Genomic DNA, 17,875 nt, shown 5'->3' with positions numbered 1-17,875 from the left:
TTCATTATTTGTTTCATGAAAGGTAATAGTTTAGAGAAACGATTTTAAATGCACACTTTATCTTCAAGATCATTTATAATATTAAAGAAAAATTATAATAAATTGTTACATTATGTTTATTTTTTCAAATATTAACAATACATCTCGCTTACTGAAAATGCAAGTTGTTCGTTATTACTTTCATCAGTGTAATCATTGAATTATCAAGTCACTTATTGAAGATTTCAAGATCAAATGGCCCTGCCTAAAAAGAGCTCATTTGTCTCAAAATTGTCTTCAGAGGGAAGTTGGATCTCTTGGAAACCTAATTTCAGATAAAATTCGATTATTTCCTTTTCTCGGGTTAAAAGACGAGTACAGGCACCATGAGAACCTAGATGGTCGAGAAATAAATAATAGATAAAAAGAGTGGGTGAGTTTTAGATTCAATGAAAGCTTATTCTTGAAATACATACCATTAGCCTTAAGAGCGGTAAGGACGAGAGACAGCAATCGCTTTGGGACACTTGCATCAAGTAAAGTGGGTGAAACGGTAAGGTACAGAAGGGAAGGATGAGTTTTGTAGACTATGTCAGGAATACGGAATGATCCTTTCTGGTCTTGGTGCATGGCCACAATCATTTCTTCTGCAGAATCTAATGTTTCTCCTTTCTCTTGCTTTTCTGACGGGCATGGATATTTAGTGACCATTTCAGGAAACCATGCGGCTTCCAGTTTTTCTTCATACTTTCTAGCGTCTAATGCTGCAAGAGCAAATCCAATAATTTCATTTGCATCTTCAACAACGAAACAATATTCAGGGCATAATGTTATGAATCCTCCGACAAATCTGAGATAAAAGAGAAGCAATGATTAAAAATTTGTTCAATATAATGAGAAAATAATTTACTAACCGATCAGGTAAAAGGTCTGGATATTGTTTAAAATTGTTACTGGTCTCATAAAATTCTAGAAAACTTTTATTATAGAGCTTGTAAATGATTGCTTCGTCAGGTGCCCTGAACGGGCGGATATTGTAAGAACGACTAGATGGTAATTCAGGTGATTTATAAATGAAAAGATCATTTATGCTCTCTAATGGAAGTAGTCTTTGAAGTTCACCGGTCAATCCTCCACGAAAAATCCATGGCTCTTGATCTCCACTGGAAAAGGCTTCTTTATATCCTTTAGAAAACCCTAGAGATTGGTGTAAAAAAAGATCAAATTGAGGATCAAGATAATCGAGAATAATTTTGATGTTGATTAATTACATGTGAAAGTTGGGGAAGCAGTGGCCGCTGGGGTAGTAGGTATTTTTCCAAGTGCTAGAATCAAAAGAATAGAAATGTGATTAATAATTATTCTCCTGGTAATGTTGATCAATTTCTGAGCTTACCCATCCACTTGACATAGCTGTTGAGCAATGAAACAGCACCTCTAAGGTCCCAAACATAAGGAAAAAGGTCATAAATAAGTGAAAGATTTTTGCAACCCACGAGATGTAAACAAAGTCGATCAACAGTATCAGATATTTCTTGAAACTTTTTAGCTCGCTCAAACCATTCAATAACTTCAGGAGAATCAACAGAACCTAAAGATTGTCTTCTATCGTCAGAGATTAGGTGACCATTTGTCTTAAGCCATTGAAATTCGTTAAGAATGTGGACCCCTTGAGTGCCATATTCGAATGGTAAGTAAAACAAATCAACTAGAAGTGAAACATCTTCAAAACTAACCGTTTCAACTTTGTTTTCTTCGATACAGTCGTCTGATAAACTTTCGGTTTGCATTTCTTCTGTTAAATCAGCACATGGATTATCCTTGCTGATTGAATCACTAGCTGTTCCAGGATGAACAACATCAGGTTCTTCATTCTGTGTTTGTTCGATTTTATTATTTGCTTCTTCCATCTGAGCATCAGAGACATGCTTAGGCGATAAAGCTGGCGATGCGTTACAATCCATTGGCTCCAAAGGATTAAGGATCACTGTTGGAGTAACCAATGAATTAGCCAATTCCTTGGTTATTGGCTGGAAATTGGACTCGCCCACCGTTTCAAGAGCCTTCTTGCCACACTTTTCATTTAAAGTCAAACTTCCATCATCATTGATGATATTATCATTATTTGGTAGCAATAATGGCGGTGGAATAGTGAGAGTAGGTATAACTGCAGCAAGTGGAGTAGTTATAACGTCATTTGGTTTACCATAGGCAACTTTGGATTCATTAAATTCTGGTAACCAGGCCTCGACCGCTAAAAAGAAATAATTTTTTCAATGATTAAAACACAAACAAATGATTTATAATAATGATAAAATGTTAAAACTGGACGAACCTGCACGTAAAGCTTTTCTAGGATGATAAGTTGTGGCACTTAGGCACGTAGGTATATTATCAATAGAAGCTGATTCATTTTCAGTTTCTAATTTGATATCAGACGAAACATTATCACATTTAACATCCGAGTTACATTTACTCCACTGGGCCAATGTGTGGATGGCTATAAAATTAGGCTCATATTCACAATTAGGATTTGTGAGCACACCTCTGAGATGAGCATTGAGTTGAGTTGAACGACCTGAATATGGTCCAAGGAAGATTCGCTTTTGATCATAATCATTAGCATGAATATTGTCCCATATCACCGGGTTTCTTTTTAGTACTTCCGACAACTCTTGGATAGATTGAACAGTAATGTTCTTGGAGATAACTTTGTTACCTGTCCACATAATGTCGATAGCTGGAAGAAGTTTGGAACCTAAAATGTTTAAGTAATCGGAATTATGGACATTAGGAATGGCCCTGGATGCACAGTACTCTGTTGGACAGAAAATAAATTTAGGCTGCCCCAGGCTTTGATACACTTCATTGGTTACTGAGACTTGAGCATGGCCGAAACTTTGGAAAACTTCTTTATCAGTCTCACTAATTTCAGGCTCTATATCATCAAATAAAAGGGCAAATGCATCACATCCAAAATGTGATACTTGTTCGAGTTTTCTTTTAAGACAATTGACTTCTTTAGGGTTAGAATAAACCATATCCAGTCCAGGTGACACGGCATAATAAAACGTAACTCCATTTTCTTTGCAGCAAGATATCAGGGCTGCTAATTGTTCCCCTTCTTCAACGCTATACAGTTCCCTCCAATATGCTCGATGCTTGAAATCATCTTTAGGGGCATACATGTACGTGTTGAGTCCAAAATTTTTCATTCTGATAGAGTAATTTGAAAAAGAAACAGCAAAAAATGGAATATAAGTTACATAATCAAATGAATGAACTTGAGAAAATATGCATCTACCAATAAAAATGTATAACTTACTTGACAAAAAGATCTTTTCTTTGGGCAGTGGTCCATGGTCTTCCATAGAAGCCTGAATTGGATTGATAAAAGAAACAGATGATGAAAAATGTTAGCTAAAGGAGACAATAAGATGAGAAAAAGATTGCTTACCCTCAATAACACCACACATGAATCCTCGTTCATCCCTCTCAGACTCACACATTGTGAACCATAAAGATAGTTCCCCCAATTGACATCAAACATGAATGAAATTATAAAGAATTTGCAAAATTAACTTTAAAAAAATCAAACAGTCGTGTCAAAATTATATCTCCATACAAAGTCATCAATTCTATAATACAAAGATAAATACAGGCAAAAAAAGATACACAAGGATGGAAGAAGATCAAGTAATGTAGGAAGAGTAAAAATTATAAGATGATGATAATAGAAATAAGTATTAGAAATAATTGTAGATATAAATTTGAGAAAGTCCAGGTTATTATAACCAATTATTAGTTGATTTTCACTTAAAATAAGGTACACAAATAGAAGAAAGTATTGCTATTTTTCACAATAGCTTGATTTTTGAACAATAGACAATCATTAGTCAATTTTTGAAGCCAATATTGAACCACTGATCAGAAATTCAGATCAACACAATAATAATATTTTAATAATATAAATGATACACAGCATTAATAAACAATCTTAAATAATGGTTACTTTGACCAGCAGAAAAGTTGCTCAACAACACAATTTTTGTTACAAAAATACATGAAATTGCCATAGTTACTGCAGCGGGCAATTCATATAATCTCAAACTATTTCACTTGTCAAACTATCAATATTACTTTACTAACAAGGGAACCCCATGAATTGATAAACCGATGGTACTGAATGACAAATTTTAAATATTCGGTAAAAATCCCGAATATAACATTCATCACCTTTCCGAAGTGTAAGGCGCTGACAAAGTCTCTGTAGCTCATAAAAAGCTCAGTTCAATAAAAAGTGTTTCTGTTTCACTATACAAAAGACACCAAGAAATAGCAGCAATTACAATTCGTGAAAATAAAACCAAATGAGCTTTTCAATGATGTTAAACCTTTCTTTCAAGTCCAAACCAGTGATTCCCTTTCGTTTGATATTATCGATGCTATATTTGGATTTTGTTTGCACCAATTGTTTTTATTATTAATAATAAGCTGAAAATTGGTTTAAAATTATCAATTTTGTATGATTTAACACCAATGCTTTGCGATGGACTAAACCCAAATGTTTGATTTATGGTAAACATGTATTAATTGTAAGAATGTCAGATTCAGTACATATCAGGATTTATTGATAATCTATCAACGTTTATTTCATTGAAGCAATTGAATTTTCAAGGGTTTTATCACACGAGTTGTTGGTGATATAATCTGATGAATCAACCAAATTAATCATCATTTTTTTTAATAATTCATTGTTCATTACTTCATTACCATTTAGTATGTTTGTGCTGAATCTCCAAAAAATGATCTCTTTCTTTGTATTTCTTGTTTTACTCATTGATATAACTCAATCTCATAACAACTGTAATGATGGTTGCTTAACTAAAACTTACTGTTTATCCGCTGATGGATCTGATGTTTGCTCAAACAATAATTTAGTCCAAGTTAAGTTCAGTGTCAATGAATTGTTACAATACAAAGATTATCTCAACATTACTCTAATTGGGTCTCAAATTGAACCAGCTGATACTCGGACAATTTCCCTTCAGTTTTATACCAACACACCTGTGGTAACTTATTCATGTACCAAATCATCATTAGGATCAACAAGTGCTTCAATCATTCAAAATGGCAATACTTATACAATTGGATCATCATATTACTTTGAAAATAGCCTGCTTTGTTCCTGGATAATGTCAAAAGATGATCTTTCCTGGCCAACATACAATGGACATAAAATTGACTTGATCACCGATAGCTCATACAAGCTTGTCCTCAACAGCGACTCTTTAAATCATTTGATTGCTCGAGACACAAGTCAGCTTCCAATTTATCAGATGCAGTTTCTTAAATGTTGTAATCAAATCCACGGAACTCAAGACTACCAATTGATTGTCAAACAGGCCGACTATTCAACAACCTTTTACCTCTATGAGGTTGACTCTACTGCAGTAAATAATGTTGCTGTGTCACTATCTAGCTCGGATAACCGATCGTTGACCATCAATTGTAATCTTGGATATAATTCAATTACTGGTACATTGAGGACAGACTCTAACACTGAAAGTATTTCAGGTCAACTCTATTCTAAATATGTTGACAATTATCGATGTGCATGGTCTCAACCTTTTACAATCAAGAGCTTGTACAAACCCTTTGAAACCAAGAATGGAGTCTTTGATTTGAAAATTGTTGCTGATAATATTGTTGTTTACACTGAATCAGATGTTTCCTTGAAAGGATTGGCCTCATCTGTGACTGCAAATTCAATTCTTACAATGATAACTCTATTATTCACTTTTTTAATCAGATGATTCACTGATTATCAGCTACCTTTGATAAAAGCCACAAAATTTTAGCATGTAAACTATAATCTAGATACGGATATTCAATCCGCGTGCTGATTCACACCCTTTGTTAATCATCTCTGTATTCATTTATTGAAAGAGTTTATCAGCTAAATTAAATAATTATTTTGTCCAACCCGAAATTGTGATTACTGGTAATTTCCTCAAATCATTGTTATGGGTATTCATTATTAACCTCAGAAATTGAGATTTCTGGAAGCAGTCTGAACCGTCATACGAACTATGTTTTACTGTGTTACTAGGAAAGCAGATTAGACTTTTAATATCATTGCCATCGGTTTACTGATTAAGAAGCTGTATTAGACATTGAACGATCAGGTTTCACAATCAAATGAAGTAAAACATTTGATAAAAAGACAATTAGAATTGATTGTATCAACAATAAAAATGCAGTGATTCAAAAAGATCAACCCATAAATTGTTTTAGCACTTTCATTAGATTTCAATTTACAATATTTGGAAATTGTTTACGACATCGAAAGTTAATCATCGGTTTCAATAAGATGACGGTTTCTCAGAGTTGGCTTAGTTTACACTTTCGTTATTATGTATTGCTAGCAACAGCGGCCAGTTCTGCTTTCATGTTTTCATCTCGATGTGTTATCAATTTCGCCATTCTTGCCATGGTCACGGTGGAGTCCAATTCAACTTTAATCATACCGGCAAGTAATTAATCACTCAATTTATTGAATCCATTGGATGATAATGTTTCTCATTCAATTGTAGGAAGCAGAGATCGGATTGTTGCCATCTAAAGCTCCAACTCTGGACTGGGACCAGGAACAGCAAGGAATCGTCATTGGTTCTTACCATTATGTTTACACTTTGCTTCAAATAAGCACCGGCATTTTAGCAGATAAATTTGACGCTGTTAAGCTTACAATATTGTCTCACTTTTTCGCCTCTTTAGCTACTTTGGCATTTCCTTTAGCAGCTACAACCAGTTATGGTTTAGCTATTACCTTGCGTGTTTTACAAGGCCTTTGTCACGCTCCAATCTTTCCTTGTTGTCTTGTTGTTTTTGAAAATTGGTTCACACCGCAAGAGAAAGCACTTGCGATTGGAGCAATGACGTTTGCTTATAACTTAGGTACAGCAATTGTTATGCCAGTAACAGCTTGGCTTTGTATCAATGGGTTTGCTGGTGGATGGCCATCGGCCTTCTACTGCATGGGAATCGCTAATTTAATTTACATTGCGCTGCTCTACTTGACGGTTTCATCTAATCCAAATGACAGTCGTCTAATAAGTGAAACTGAAAAAACATTAATCTCCAGTTATCTTCAAACAAAACCGAAATCCAAAGTAAGTTGAACTTTATATCTCTCATTGATTTGCTTCTAATTTTATTTGATCTCGACCAGAATCCAACTCCTTGGAAAGCAATGTTCACATCAGTACCTTTGTGGTCGGCGACTATCGCAAGAGGGATTCTGTCTACAGCTTATAATGTCGTCAACTCTAGAATACCTCTTTATCTTGAAATCATCCTTGGTTATCCGTTACAAAAGAATGGTTTCATTAATTCAGCGTTTTACTTGATTGATGCCTGTAGTCAATTGATTAGTGGCCCATTGTCCAGGTACATTGCTTCCAAAGGCTATCTAAGTCTGGGTGCTACTCACAAACTCTTTGAATCTATTTGTAAGTTAAACCAGAATTACTAATCTTTATATGCAATGCATTTGATGGAATGTTTTACCTTTGCTTTTTCATGATTTCAGCACTTCTTGGCCCGGCATGTTTCTTGCTGAGTATACCTTTCTTGTCTGGTAGAGCTGATGTTATTATATTTGGCTTGATTATGACAATGTTTTCAATGGGTTTTGCAACTGGTGGAGACATCCAAATGGTTCCCGAAATCGCTCCAGCTTTTGTTGGAACTGTGTTCGGCTTTTCAAATACACTTTCATGTGCAGCTGGCTTCATTTCACCCATGACAATTGGTTATATTCTTGAGGATCAGGTGTGTATAAATTGATGCAAAAAAACTTTTGAGTTAGAGTAAGATTGTTGGTTCGTGGGATTTTTCCTGGTGTAACTTGCAACTGATAAACAGGAAAATGAATCATTTCAAGGAAGGCAATCCTCTGTAGCTGTACAACAGCTAGGTCCAAAACTGAACAACCGATTGATGTAAAAAAGAGTTTGATCGTTAGTGTTTACCAATCATTTCTGTCGATAAGTTTCAGCTCTTCAACGAATCAAGTGCTTTAACTCGAAATCACAGCGATCTGTAGTAAAGCAACAGAAAATTGCATTTCTCAAAATAAATACATTTTCAGTTAATCCATCAAATTTACAAAAATTGGTTTGAAAAAAGTATGTATCAATAATTGTTCAAAAAAAGCATTCGAAGCTTGAATTTTTAGAGCTAATTTTGTCAAAAACTGTCGATCATTCGCCAAGTGTAACTCTTAACCCGAAAATCAAAGCTTTTTTTGGTATTTCTTTTTGTATTAATGTACTTATTTTACTAATATCATCATGATAGTTGATATCTCTTTATTTATTAAACTAATGATTGAATATTTGATTCTTCTGATCCTTAGGTTTTCTCTGTTGATCGATGGAACATGGTATTCTTTTTATTTGGAGGCTTACAAATCATAGGAGCAGCTCAGTTCATTTTGTTTGCCAGTTCCAACCCTCAACCTTGGGGTGTTATCGAGGAAACGCCATCAAAAAATGGAGATATTGAAATGAGTGATAAAAAAGCAGATAAATCAAGAGATAAATCTGAAAATCCGAGATCAATCAATTGATTGAAAAACTCTTTCCTTGCTAATTTTTTTACAAACTAACCAAAATGAATCTGTTCATAATACAATCAATTCTCATTGCAAAGACTCAAATTCACAATGGAGAACACCGAAAATCGACAAATCAATTTCATAACAAAACAAAATCATACCGGGAAAATTCATCACATATCAAATTAAACAAAAATTTATTAATAAAGCACAAAACTTTTCATCTTTCTAAAAACACTAAATCTGCAATATACAGTGTGATGCATTGTAATTCGTCAATTTACCTCTCATTGAAATGTATCAAGATAGTTAAATAGTTATTTGCTTTTAAACTCTTCTATTAAATTTTCAATCATTTTAACAGCCTGCAACTGTCTCTTGGAGTTTTTCATATTTTGTGAGATCGCTTTCACTCGATTTTGCATTTCTTGATCACTCAAAGCCTTTTCAATGCAATCAAGAAAATAATCTTCATCAAGATCATAAGGATTGACTCGGAAACCAATCTTCTTATCAACAACTCGTTGAGCATTGTCAAATTGATCAAAAAAGTATGGGACAACAATCATTGGTTTGCCATAATAAAGTGTCTCCATGAAAGTGTTGTTGCCTCCATGTGTTATAACTAGATCGACCATTTGAATAACTTTGATTTGATTGAGATAATTTTCACCACACATGTTGTCTGCCAGTTCAAGTTGATCACCACGAGATCCTTTAGAGATGATGAAACGATGACAAGATTTGGATGCTGCATTGATTAACTTTCTCATAACGAGTAAATCGTTTGAACCTAAAGTTCCCAGAGACAAGTAAATTAATTTGCCAGGCTTTTTACTCAAACTTTCAGGTAACTCAAAATCATTGGTATCATCGGCTGAGCGCACATAACTGTCAACTCGAAACCATTTCTCGTCATGTTTAGGTTCACATTCAGAGTAATCAAGATCACTAGGGTACTGGTAAAAACCAAAGTGTCTTAAAGGAAGAACCCAGGTATTACCGTAATAATACTCTTTACGGCCACCTTTTTTCAATAATTTGTTGAACACATTCTGCATCTCTTTGAATGCTTCTTGATATATTTCGGAAAATTCATCCCATATTTTTGGGTCATCGTTGATGGAAAGACCTGAGGCAGCTGGTGGTCCACCTTTGTACAACAGTTTGGGGTTGCCTGACATTAATGGTATAACTGGTAATCCACTGTTGAATAGACAATTGACCACATCACAGGCGTCTGCGGCTATGGCATCAAAAGCACCGGGATTTTCGTGTAACACTTTGGTTAAAGCTAAATCTAGTTTAACAAAGGATTCTTCATTCAAAGCCATGTTCTTTTTATCTTGTTCAGTCATATTTTTGATTCGAGTCAAAGGATCGGCTCTGAATTTTTCCATATTAGTGTCAACCCAATCACTGACTGCGTTTTCAAACACTGCTCCAAGTATCTCCTCATCTAATGGTATGAATTTGAATCCTCGACTATCAGCCAAACCTTTATACTTTTGTCTTTGAACAAAAATAACTTCATGTCCATGAGAAGAAAGCATTTCACCAAATCCAATTGTTGCATTAATGTGTCCCAGCCTATGAATGAAAATTGAATAAAAGGTAAAGACAATTAAAACAATTAAGTTATTTAGCCTCTCAATCCTGCGATGAGTTTTAAATTAAGAGACAAGAAATTGAAAGTACGGCTTAGAACCTAAACTTTAGATACCAGTTTTAGGTATTTACCAGTTTTTGCATTTCTCTATCCTTCTCTTTTCATTATAAATTACAAAGATATTTAATCTTATTACTTACGCTTCAAGACTTGTAATTAAAATCCGATATGATGGTTTACTCATTGTTAAAATGTTCAGTTAGTTTAACAGATTTACAGTTTTAACCAAAAGTACACTAATAAGGAGAAATGTTCACCCAATTGACTGAAAGTTACAATACGAGAAATAAAAGACTACTGAACAATATTTTTATAAGCAAACCATTTATGAGTATTTAAGTGGTTTGATAAAAATGATTAACTTATAACTCAAGGTAATATACAATATTAAGTACAATTAAATAACCATTTACATCGAAAAGCAATGTAAAAAATAGTAAAAATAAACAGCTGCAATAGGTAAATACCCAATCTAAAAGTTTCATAATAGCAAACAATTTACTAATGCCTTTATTGTATTAATATGTTGCTTCTTTGTATTAAAATTAATCTAAATGAATGCTAGTAAAGCTTGAATGAATCTGATTAGGACATATTACATTATAATATTATCAACCATTGAGAAACTGCAACTTATATTATTAATAATATGTAAGTGTTACATCATATGAAGGGTTATGAATGATTATTGCATTGACTGATTGAAAATAGACTTTGATAAAGCCATGTTTTTTCACCAAAAAAGAAACTATTCAGCAAATCGTTTTAAAGCTAACATGAATCTTTGAGTTAGATAACTTGATCAAAATTGCCCATTTTGAGCGAATGCTATTTCTCAGAAAAGGTTCATTTATCCATCAATTAAGCTACTCTGTTCTGCAAGATTTTGTATTTTTCATTTTTTAGGTTAAATTTCGGCCACAAATTGTTGATTCTTCAATCGTTTATCTCTGCATATGACTTCATTGAAATAGCTGACTATCATTAATAGCCTAGCAGTTCATTCAGACATGAATCTGTCTTTGAAGATGTTAAACAGATATGAGTCCATTTCAATTGACTTCGTTTGTTGACCCAACGGAAACCTCAACTCTGGTGCAAAACACTTGTCGATCTTGAGTTGTCTCATACCAATCATTCAACAGCTCATTTTAAAGCATTTAGGAAAGGTGTTGAGTAATTTGATGAAAAACATGATGAATCTCATTGAAATTGTTAAAAGCTATCCAAGACTACCGCTTATTTCAGCACTCGGTTAACTATTAAAAATAGTTTTACTTGTAATGAATCATTATAAATGATAGCTTGATTGAAACAAAAGTAGTTTTTTTATATTTCCAATCTATTATAAATTGCCGGGCTAAGAATTTAAGATTTAAAGTCTTTACTTTTAGTTAATTAGTTGTGAACTCGCCCTGATCTATCAAAAATAAAGGATAAAAGATAACGAAAGAAAAGAAAGAAAAGATTTAAGTTAAAGTAAGAAGCGAGAAGGAAAGAAAAGTGACTCTTAAGTTTAAAGTAGAGAGTGAAAACTGGTTTACTATTGGCCAAACCTGTACTAATAACCCAATTGCGCTCTTCTTTTTACGTTCCGTTTGCTTTAGTCATTTACAGATTTTTAACATTTTAGTTCATTTCTCTTGATATATTTCATCGTAAAATTGATACTTACCTTGATTATTGTGCCTAATGCTGTGATTAGTGGGGCAAAATGTAAGGCTTACCGTTTGGAGATACTAGTTTATATCATTTTTGTTTACAACCTGTTCAACATTAAGGCCTAACATTGTGAGTTACATGTCAACAATAATCTTCTGTTTACCTGATTCAAATTACAGTACCATGTTAGTTTTGGATATTTATAATGCCTAAATTACTCACCAATTTACTTATTTAATCACACATTTCCAAGCTTTAACCAATGTCTTCACAGTGTGTGCACCTGATATTTATTATTTTCACATCTTTACTTTGTGTTTTATTCGTGCCTTGTAATGGAGAGTATATTTGTCCAAAACCTGGTTCAATACCTGATCCCTGTACATGTGATCGCAATGGTACACTCGGATTAACAATAAGTTGCTCTGGAACCAATCTCGCCATCATAACACTTTCACTAAGATCAATCAAGAAACCCATTGATACTCTAACTATTAGATCTGTAAATACAACAACTCTTAGCGGGCCAATATTTCAAGATTTGACTATTCACAATTTAAGAGTGATTCAAACCAACATAACTAAGCTAGAGCCAAGTGTTTTGGATTGCTGCAAGTCCACCTTGAAATCTCTTGATTTACAAGAAAACAAGCTGACCTCCTTGGACGATGTGATAAAAACAGCTGAACAAATTAGTAATTTAACTCGACTCAATTTGAATGAGAACCGGATCAGCAAGATTAATGATAAAAGCTTTTCGAAGCTAAAAAATCTAAGAGATTTATCTCTTTCTTCAAATGGCATTGCTAAATTGACAGCATCAACTTTCAATGGACTAACTAACCTAGAATCACTGGATTTGAGTAATAACCTTTTGACTAAACTGGAGCGAAATGTTTTCAAAGAAACCAAAAAACTGAAATCACTGGATGTTTCTTATAATAAGGTGACTGAGCTTGGAAAGTCGGATTTGACTGATTTAATCAATTTAGTCTCCTTCAACTGTTCACATAACAAAATTGCCAAGCTAGGACGATCTCTTCTCAGTCGTAATGCTCAGCTGAGAGAAATCAATTTGTCTCACAATCAATTGAAGGAAATTGATTCCTACCTATTGAAAGGAGTTCGTTTCTTGAAGGATATCAACTTGCAAGGCAACAATATAACAACTATTGCCAAAAACGCTTTCAGCTCAACTACTCGATTAAAAAACTTGAACCTGGCTTATAACCAACTGGTCGAGTTGACCCAAGAAGTATTTAAAGATCTTCAATGGTTAGATCGATTGGATTTGTCACATAATCGTATCAAAACAATTGAAAGAGCTTCAATGTCCAAGATGTATAAAGTTGCTATTGATTTAAGTTACAATGGACTTGAAAAAATTGAACCAGGAAGCTTTCTCGATTTAGCTAATGTTACAACTCTTAATCTTTCCTACAACAATCTCACCATACTGCCCAACTTGGCCTTCGAGAATTCGGATGTTACCAATCTATTACTTGATCACAATTACATCGTCGATTCAACTAAAATCCTCATCTCTAATCTAACTGGAATCAAGATGCTCAACCTTTCTTATAACCAAATCACTGATCTTAACCGTAAATCATTATCAACTGGTAAACTATATGAACTAGAGACTATTGATTTAAGTTACAATTCAATCAAAGACATAACTGGATCCATCTTTGAAAAATTTCAATCAATTCGTGATCTCCGTTTAAATAACAATAAAATAAATAAAATTGGATTTGGTGCTTTTGGTACTTTACCAACTCTCTTGCGATTGGATTTAAGTTACAACCAAATCACGATAGTTAGCTCTGGAGGATTGTCTAGTCTTATATCGGTCAGAGAGATTGATGCATCTCATAATAAGATCAAGAAAATGTTCACCATCCCGATATCTCTGAATACTCTTCACCTTCAACATAACCAAATTGATACGATAAACTCAGGAACATTTCCAACCATGAACGCCTTGCTTGAACTATACCTTGATTCAAACAAAATTAAATCATTGGAACCTGGATCATTGGCTAGTCTGTTGGGATTAAGATCTCTTTCACTGCATAACAATAGTTTGTCAACGGTTCCAAGAGATGCTTTACAACAATTGACTTCTCTGTCTTATCTTGATCTGAGTAACAACAATATCACTCATCTCGAGGCGAAACAGTTTGGCTCGTTACCTGTTGTGTTTGAGCTTTACCTCCAATCAAACAAGATTAATCAAATTGATAATGGAGCCTTTGAAGGATTACTGCAGTTAATTAAACTTAACCTGAGCAACAATGATTTGAAATTACTTGAGCCTGGAGTATTTAAGACTCTTGTTTCAGTGCGAACCTTAGATTTGTCATTCAACAAATTGAACAAACTGGAAAACAAGACTCATGGTATTCTGGAAGATTTATTATCATTGGAAAATCTAAATGCTAGCCACAATTTAATTTCATTTGTCAATGATAGGACTTTTCCCCGATCTCCTTATATTCCTTATAAAATAAGGAATGTTGATTTAAGTTACAATTATATCCCAACATTGACACCCATTTTTGACGATGGATTATGGCGAGTGGAAAGGTTGATACTTCGAGGAAACATAATCAACGAAATCAAGTCCAACGTGTTATCAAATATGACTGAGCTTCGAGAACTTGACCTTTCACACAATCAATTACGTAAACTAGAAAATGTTACTTTTGGTGTTAATATTTTAACCAAACTGGAATATTTGTCCATTGCTGAAAACAAGCTTTCATCTATCAATATGATTGAAATTGAATCCATGAGATCCCTTAAAGTATTCAATATGAGTTTCAACAGATTCTCAGTTTTACCAAGTAAACCATTGGTTCGTATGCTTCGCCATGGAACACGGATTCTTCTTGATGGAAACCTGGTCAACTGTGATTGTGGCTTGTTGGATTATCTTCGGTGGCAAGTTGTTAAAAAGGCTGAACAAATTGTTACCAATGGCACTTTACTGGAAGGAAATGTAATCTGTGATAGTCCATCAGAAAGAAAAGGATTTACTTTGAATAAATTGAAGTATAAAATGTTCAAAGCTTGTGAGACGGACGATTTAGGAAGAACAATTGAAGGACATAATTTTGATCAGGAAGAACAGAGTAATTTACGATTCAAAGGAGTTGAAAAATTGCGAGGTCGACGAAACAGTATTCGTGTTGTTTGGTTTGTTGCTCGTCGAGATAAAGATATTTCTGGCTTTAAACTGACCATTTTATCTGGGGATGGTAAAGAAATTGAAACGGTTAATTTATCGTATGACAAACGAGAACATGTTTACAATAATTTTAAACTTGGTAGCGGCTTACGAATTTGTGTTCAATCAGTTGATTCGATAGGCAAAACGGAAACCGATTACTCGGATTGCATTGATGGACAGGTACGCAATGTGTTTGCTGAATTGAATCGACAACATTTAACACCAAAGTTGATATCAAGTCATGCAAATCACTCTCAATTTACGGCTCATCAATTTGCCATCTTATTTACCGTTTTGGTCTATTTTGTCAACTTGATTGATTCTTTTCAATGATGAGAAGATGATTAAAGTATTTCAATAACATGCCATTTATAACAGCATGAACGGTGATTAAATTCATAATTTGATGTTCCCTTTTATCCAGTGATTCATCTGCTCATCCTGATTCTGTTCATCCTTTCAACCATTATCAATTTAATCGAGCTAATGGCATCTAAATCATTTTACTTTTGCTTTACTCATCCAAGATATCGACAAAAGCTACCTGTTAACTGCTAACAGTTACTTAATCAATCCTGATGCGATACTCTATAGTTAATTTCTAGTCTCTCACGTGAGTTTTTAATCCATCTGTCATCATCGTCATCATCATCATTATAGCCATTTTTCCCAAATCAATTGTAACCTTTATTCATTTTATTTTTAAATGCTAAAAAAATAAAATATGTTAACATGTTCCTGAATTACATGATGAATCTTGTTTATAAACAGATTGTTGGAAAGCTGGGTAACCTCTCACCATTTAAAGTGTTTAATCAGACAGTTGGATTTTTATCTAACACTTGTTTTTATTTGTAAAACATTTGATCAGATATTGGACTGAGAAAGGTAGCATTGAAAAGGAAATTCGAGTTTGATTGAAATAGAATAGTCAACATTAACGAATGCATTACATTTGGAGTATCATGAAAAACAAAAGATCCCATTTGATCTTTTATAGATAATTGAGCTAACCTGAAATGAAAAGTGAAATTATAAATAAAAGTGCTTATAACTGATGCTAAAATTGTCAAAATTTAACTGGTTTCTAAAAACAAATGTGATAATAAATGATTCATCAGACTGTGTCCATCAAAATAACCTTAGACCATCAATAACTCATATTAAAAAAATGATTGCTTGAAAGCATGAGAGTGAAACTAATTACTCTATTTACTACCTCTTAAGGCGACTTGATAGAATCAATTTTTTTCAATAAAATTACGCGAAAAGTTGTTTGACTTTCATTTGTACGTTATAAAAAAGGATTAAATCTGTCACTGAAACAGAAAGATTAACTTGTAATTAATTTTTGGTGGAAAAAGTTGTCGAAAAATGATGAATGGATTAAATGATAATGATGCTAATTGCTTGGAAAATAATAAGAACCACTGTATAAAGATAAGGTTTGAGATTTAATTTCACAATAAATATTCAAATTGAAGGCAATTAAGGCCTAAGGGTGCAGAATAATGAATGTTAAACATATTGTTTTAAAATAGATATAATTTGATAACAGAATCTTGATTGAGCAAGAGAGATATGAGCATATGTACAATTTATGAAACCATGCATCAAGAATTAAAAGAAAGAATAATAAAAATCTTACAGAACAAAGCTTTCGATGACATTTGCTGACAATTCACCGTTTCTTGTGCAAACAGCTTTTATTCTGTAAATGATCTGATTATTGAATACAAAAACAGGTATCAGCTGGATTATTTAGCAGCAAATAACGATAACATTGCATGACCAATGCACACTTGGTTGATGTATCCGAAAACGACAATTTGACAGTTGAATCAACATTTGTTGTTGGATGGATTATTATGAAGTATATTGCAGATGAGAAGGTAAAACAATTGGTTTAATTCACCAGAAAATATATATAAAGATGAGTCGATATGAGCATATTTTTGCTGACTAATTGAATGGATCTACAATTTATGAATTCATAGATCTAGTTATCAGATAATAAGAAAATATGAAGAAGGTGGTTAATCCTCCAGAAAGATAACACAGAAATCTCCTGTTATTTCTGCCCGAATTCAACAACCGATTGATCTTATTTTTTCCTCCAATAACATTTCCAATTAGGCCAACAAAATCGTCATTTACATCATCTAATAGTCGATTGTGCTCTTTAGTTTCTTGCTCAATGTCAACAGCAAACTGGTTTGGAAAGATATATTGATAAATGTCAAATATTAATAATAGAAGACTAAAAAACATAATTTAATTAAAAACTTACACTTTTCAACTGGGAAACTTTCTCAGCAAGTCTATCTGTCCGCAGACGATTATCTGTTTCGAGAAATTCTGAAAAAATCAAATAGGAAAGAGGTTAGTTATTAAAATAACATAGAAAGAGGGTTGAGTTTAGATTCCAATTTTCTCATTCTGAAATGTTATACAATAAAGTCAACTTTTTACTTACCTTCATTTCGTGAGTTCATTGCCTCAGTTTGAAATAAAACCTCATTGATTTACAAATTTCTTCAATGAATCAGTTTATTTAATTGTGAGTGTTAAAATAAAAAAATGATTTCAATTGACAAACAGCTGATCACTAAACATTACATCAACAAGGCCGCGTCAACCCATGTACATGTAAGGGACCGAATATTAAATACGCTTGAAAATATTATAACTGTTAATCATTAAAATA

The 17,875-nt window shown here is 33.3% G+C and overlaps 5 protein-coding genes across 6 annotated transcripts; 2 read left to right on the top strand and 3 right to left on the bottom strand.

Annotated features, from left to right (window-relative positions):
- Nucleotides 1–98: 98 nt before the first annotated feature.
- Nucleotides 99–4,007, bottom strand: Oga (O-GlcNAcase). Its single transcript, XM_015927058.3, has 8 exons — nt 3,437–4,007; nt 3,305–3,356; nt 2,315–3,195; nt 1,376–2,233; nt 1,251–1,304; nt 894–1,176; nt 456–829; nt 99–373 (listed from the first exon to the last, which is right to left on the bottom strand). The coding sequence occupies exons 1-8, from the start codon at nt 3,486–3,488 to the stop codon at nt 231–233; spliced, it is 2,697 nt and encodes an 898-aa protein (XP_015782544.2). The 5' UTR covers nt 3,489–4,007; the 3' UTR covers nt 99–230.
- Nucleotides 4,008–6,272: 2,265 nt separating this feature from the next.
- Nucleotides 6,273–8,642, top strand: LOC107360817 (sialin-like). 2 transcript variants are annotated; one of them, XM_015927540.3, is made up of 5 exons: nt 6,273–6,511; nt 6,576–7,154; nt 7,214–7,493; nt 7,574–7,815; nt 8,402–8,642. In XM_015927540.3, exons 1-5 carry the CDS (start codon nt 6,353–6,355, stop codon nt 8,612–8,614), a joined length of 1,473 nt encoding a protein of 490 aa, XP_015783026.2. In that variant the 5' UTR covers nt 6,273–6,352; the 3' UTR covers nt 8,615–8,642. The 2 variants fall into 2 exon arrangements, with proteins under 2 accessions (XP_015783026.2, XP_089123741.1); XM_089267615.1 differs by having other exon boundaries at nt 6,273–6,515; nt 6,580–7,154.
- A 277-nt stretch (nt 8,643–8,919) lies between these two features.
- Nucleotides 8,920–10,455, bottom strand: LOC107360818 (uncharacterized UDP-glucosyltransferase YdhE-like). The gene is given in 2 exon segments (NM_001323110.1): nt 8,920–10,192; nt 10,412–10,455. Coding segments are annotated over 2 exon segments (1,317 nt in total).
- Nucleotides 10,456–11,782: 1,327 nt separating this feature from the next.
- LOC107360451 (uncharacterized) lies at nt 11,783–15,911 on the top strand. Its single transcript, XM_015927115.3, has one exon. The coding sequence runs from the start codon at nt 12,196–12,198 to the stop codon at nt 15,499–15,501; it is 3,306 nt and encodes a 1,101-aa protein (XP_015782601.2). The 5' UTR covers nt 11,783–12,195; the 3' UTR covers nt 15,502–15,911.
- Nucleotides 15,912–16,603: 692 nt separating this feature from the next.
- LOC107360453 (BET1-like protein) lies at nt 16,604–17,768 on the bottom strand. Its single transcript, XM_015927117.3, has 3 exons — nt 17,645–17,768; nt 17,459–17,526; nt 16,604–17,379 (listed from the first exon to the last, which is right to left on the bottom strand). Exons 1-3 carry the CDS (start codon nt 17,661–17,663, stop codon nt 17,152–17,154), a joined length of 315 nt encoding a protein of 104 aa, XP_015782603.1. The 5' UTR covers nt 17,664–17,768; the 3' UTR covers nt 16,604–17,151.
- Nucleotides 17,769–17,875: the final 107 nt, after the last annotated feature.

This window comes from Tetranychus urticae, chromosome 2 (assembly GCF_039701765.1).
Source record: "Tetranychus urticae isolate SD_2017Ah chromosome 2, NJAU_TeUrti_SD_1.0, whole genome shotgun sequence".
In the NCBI taxonomy this organism is placed as follows: domain Eukaryota; kingdom Metazoa; phylum Arthropoda; class Arachnida; order Trombidiformes; family Tetranychidae; genus Tetranychus; species Tetranychus urticae.
The sequence above is the reverse complement of the archived record's forward strand: the minus strand, read 5'-3'. Positions and strand labels throughout refer to the sequence as shown.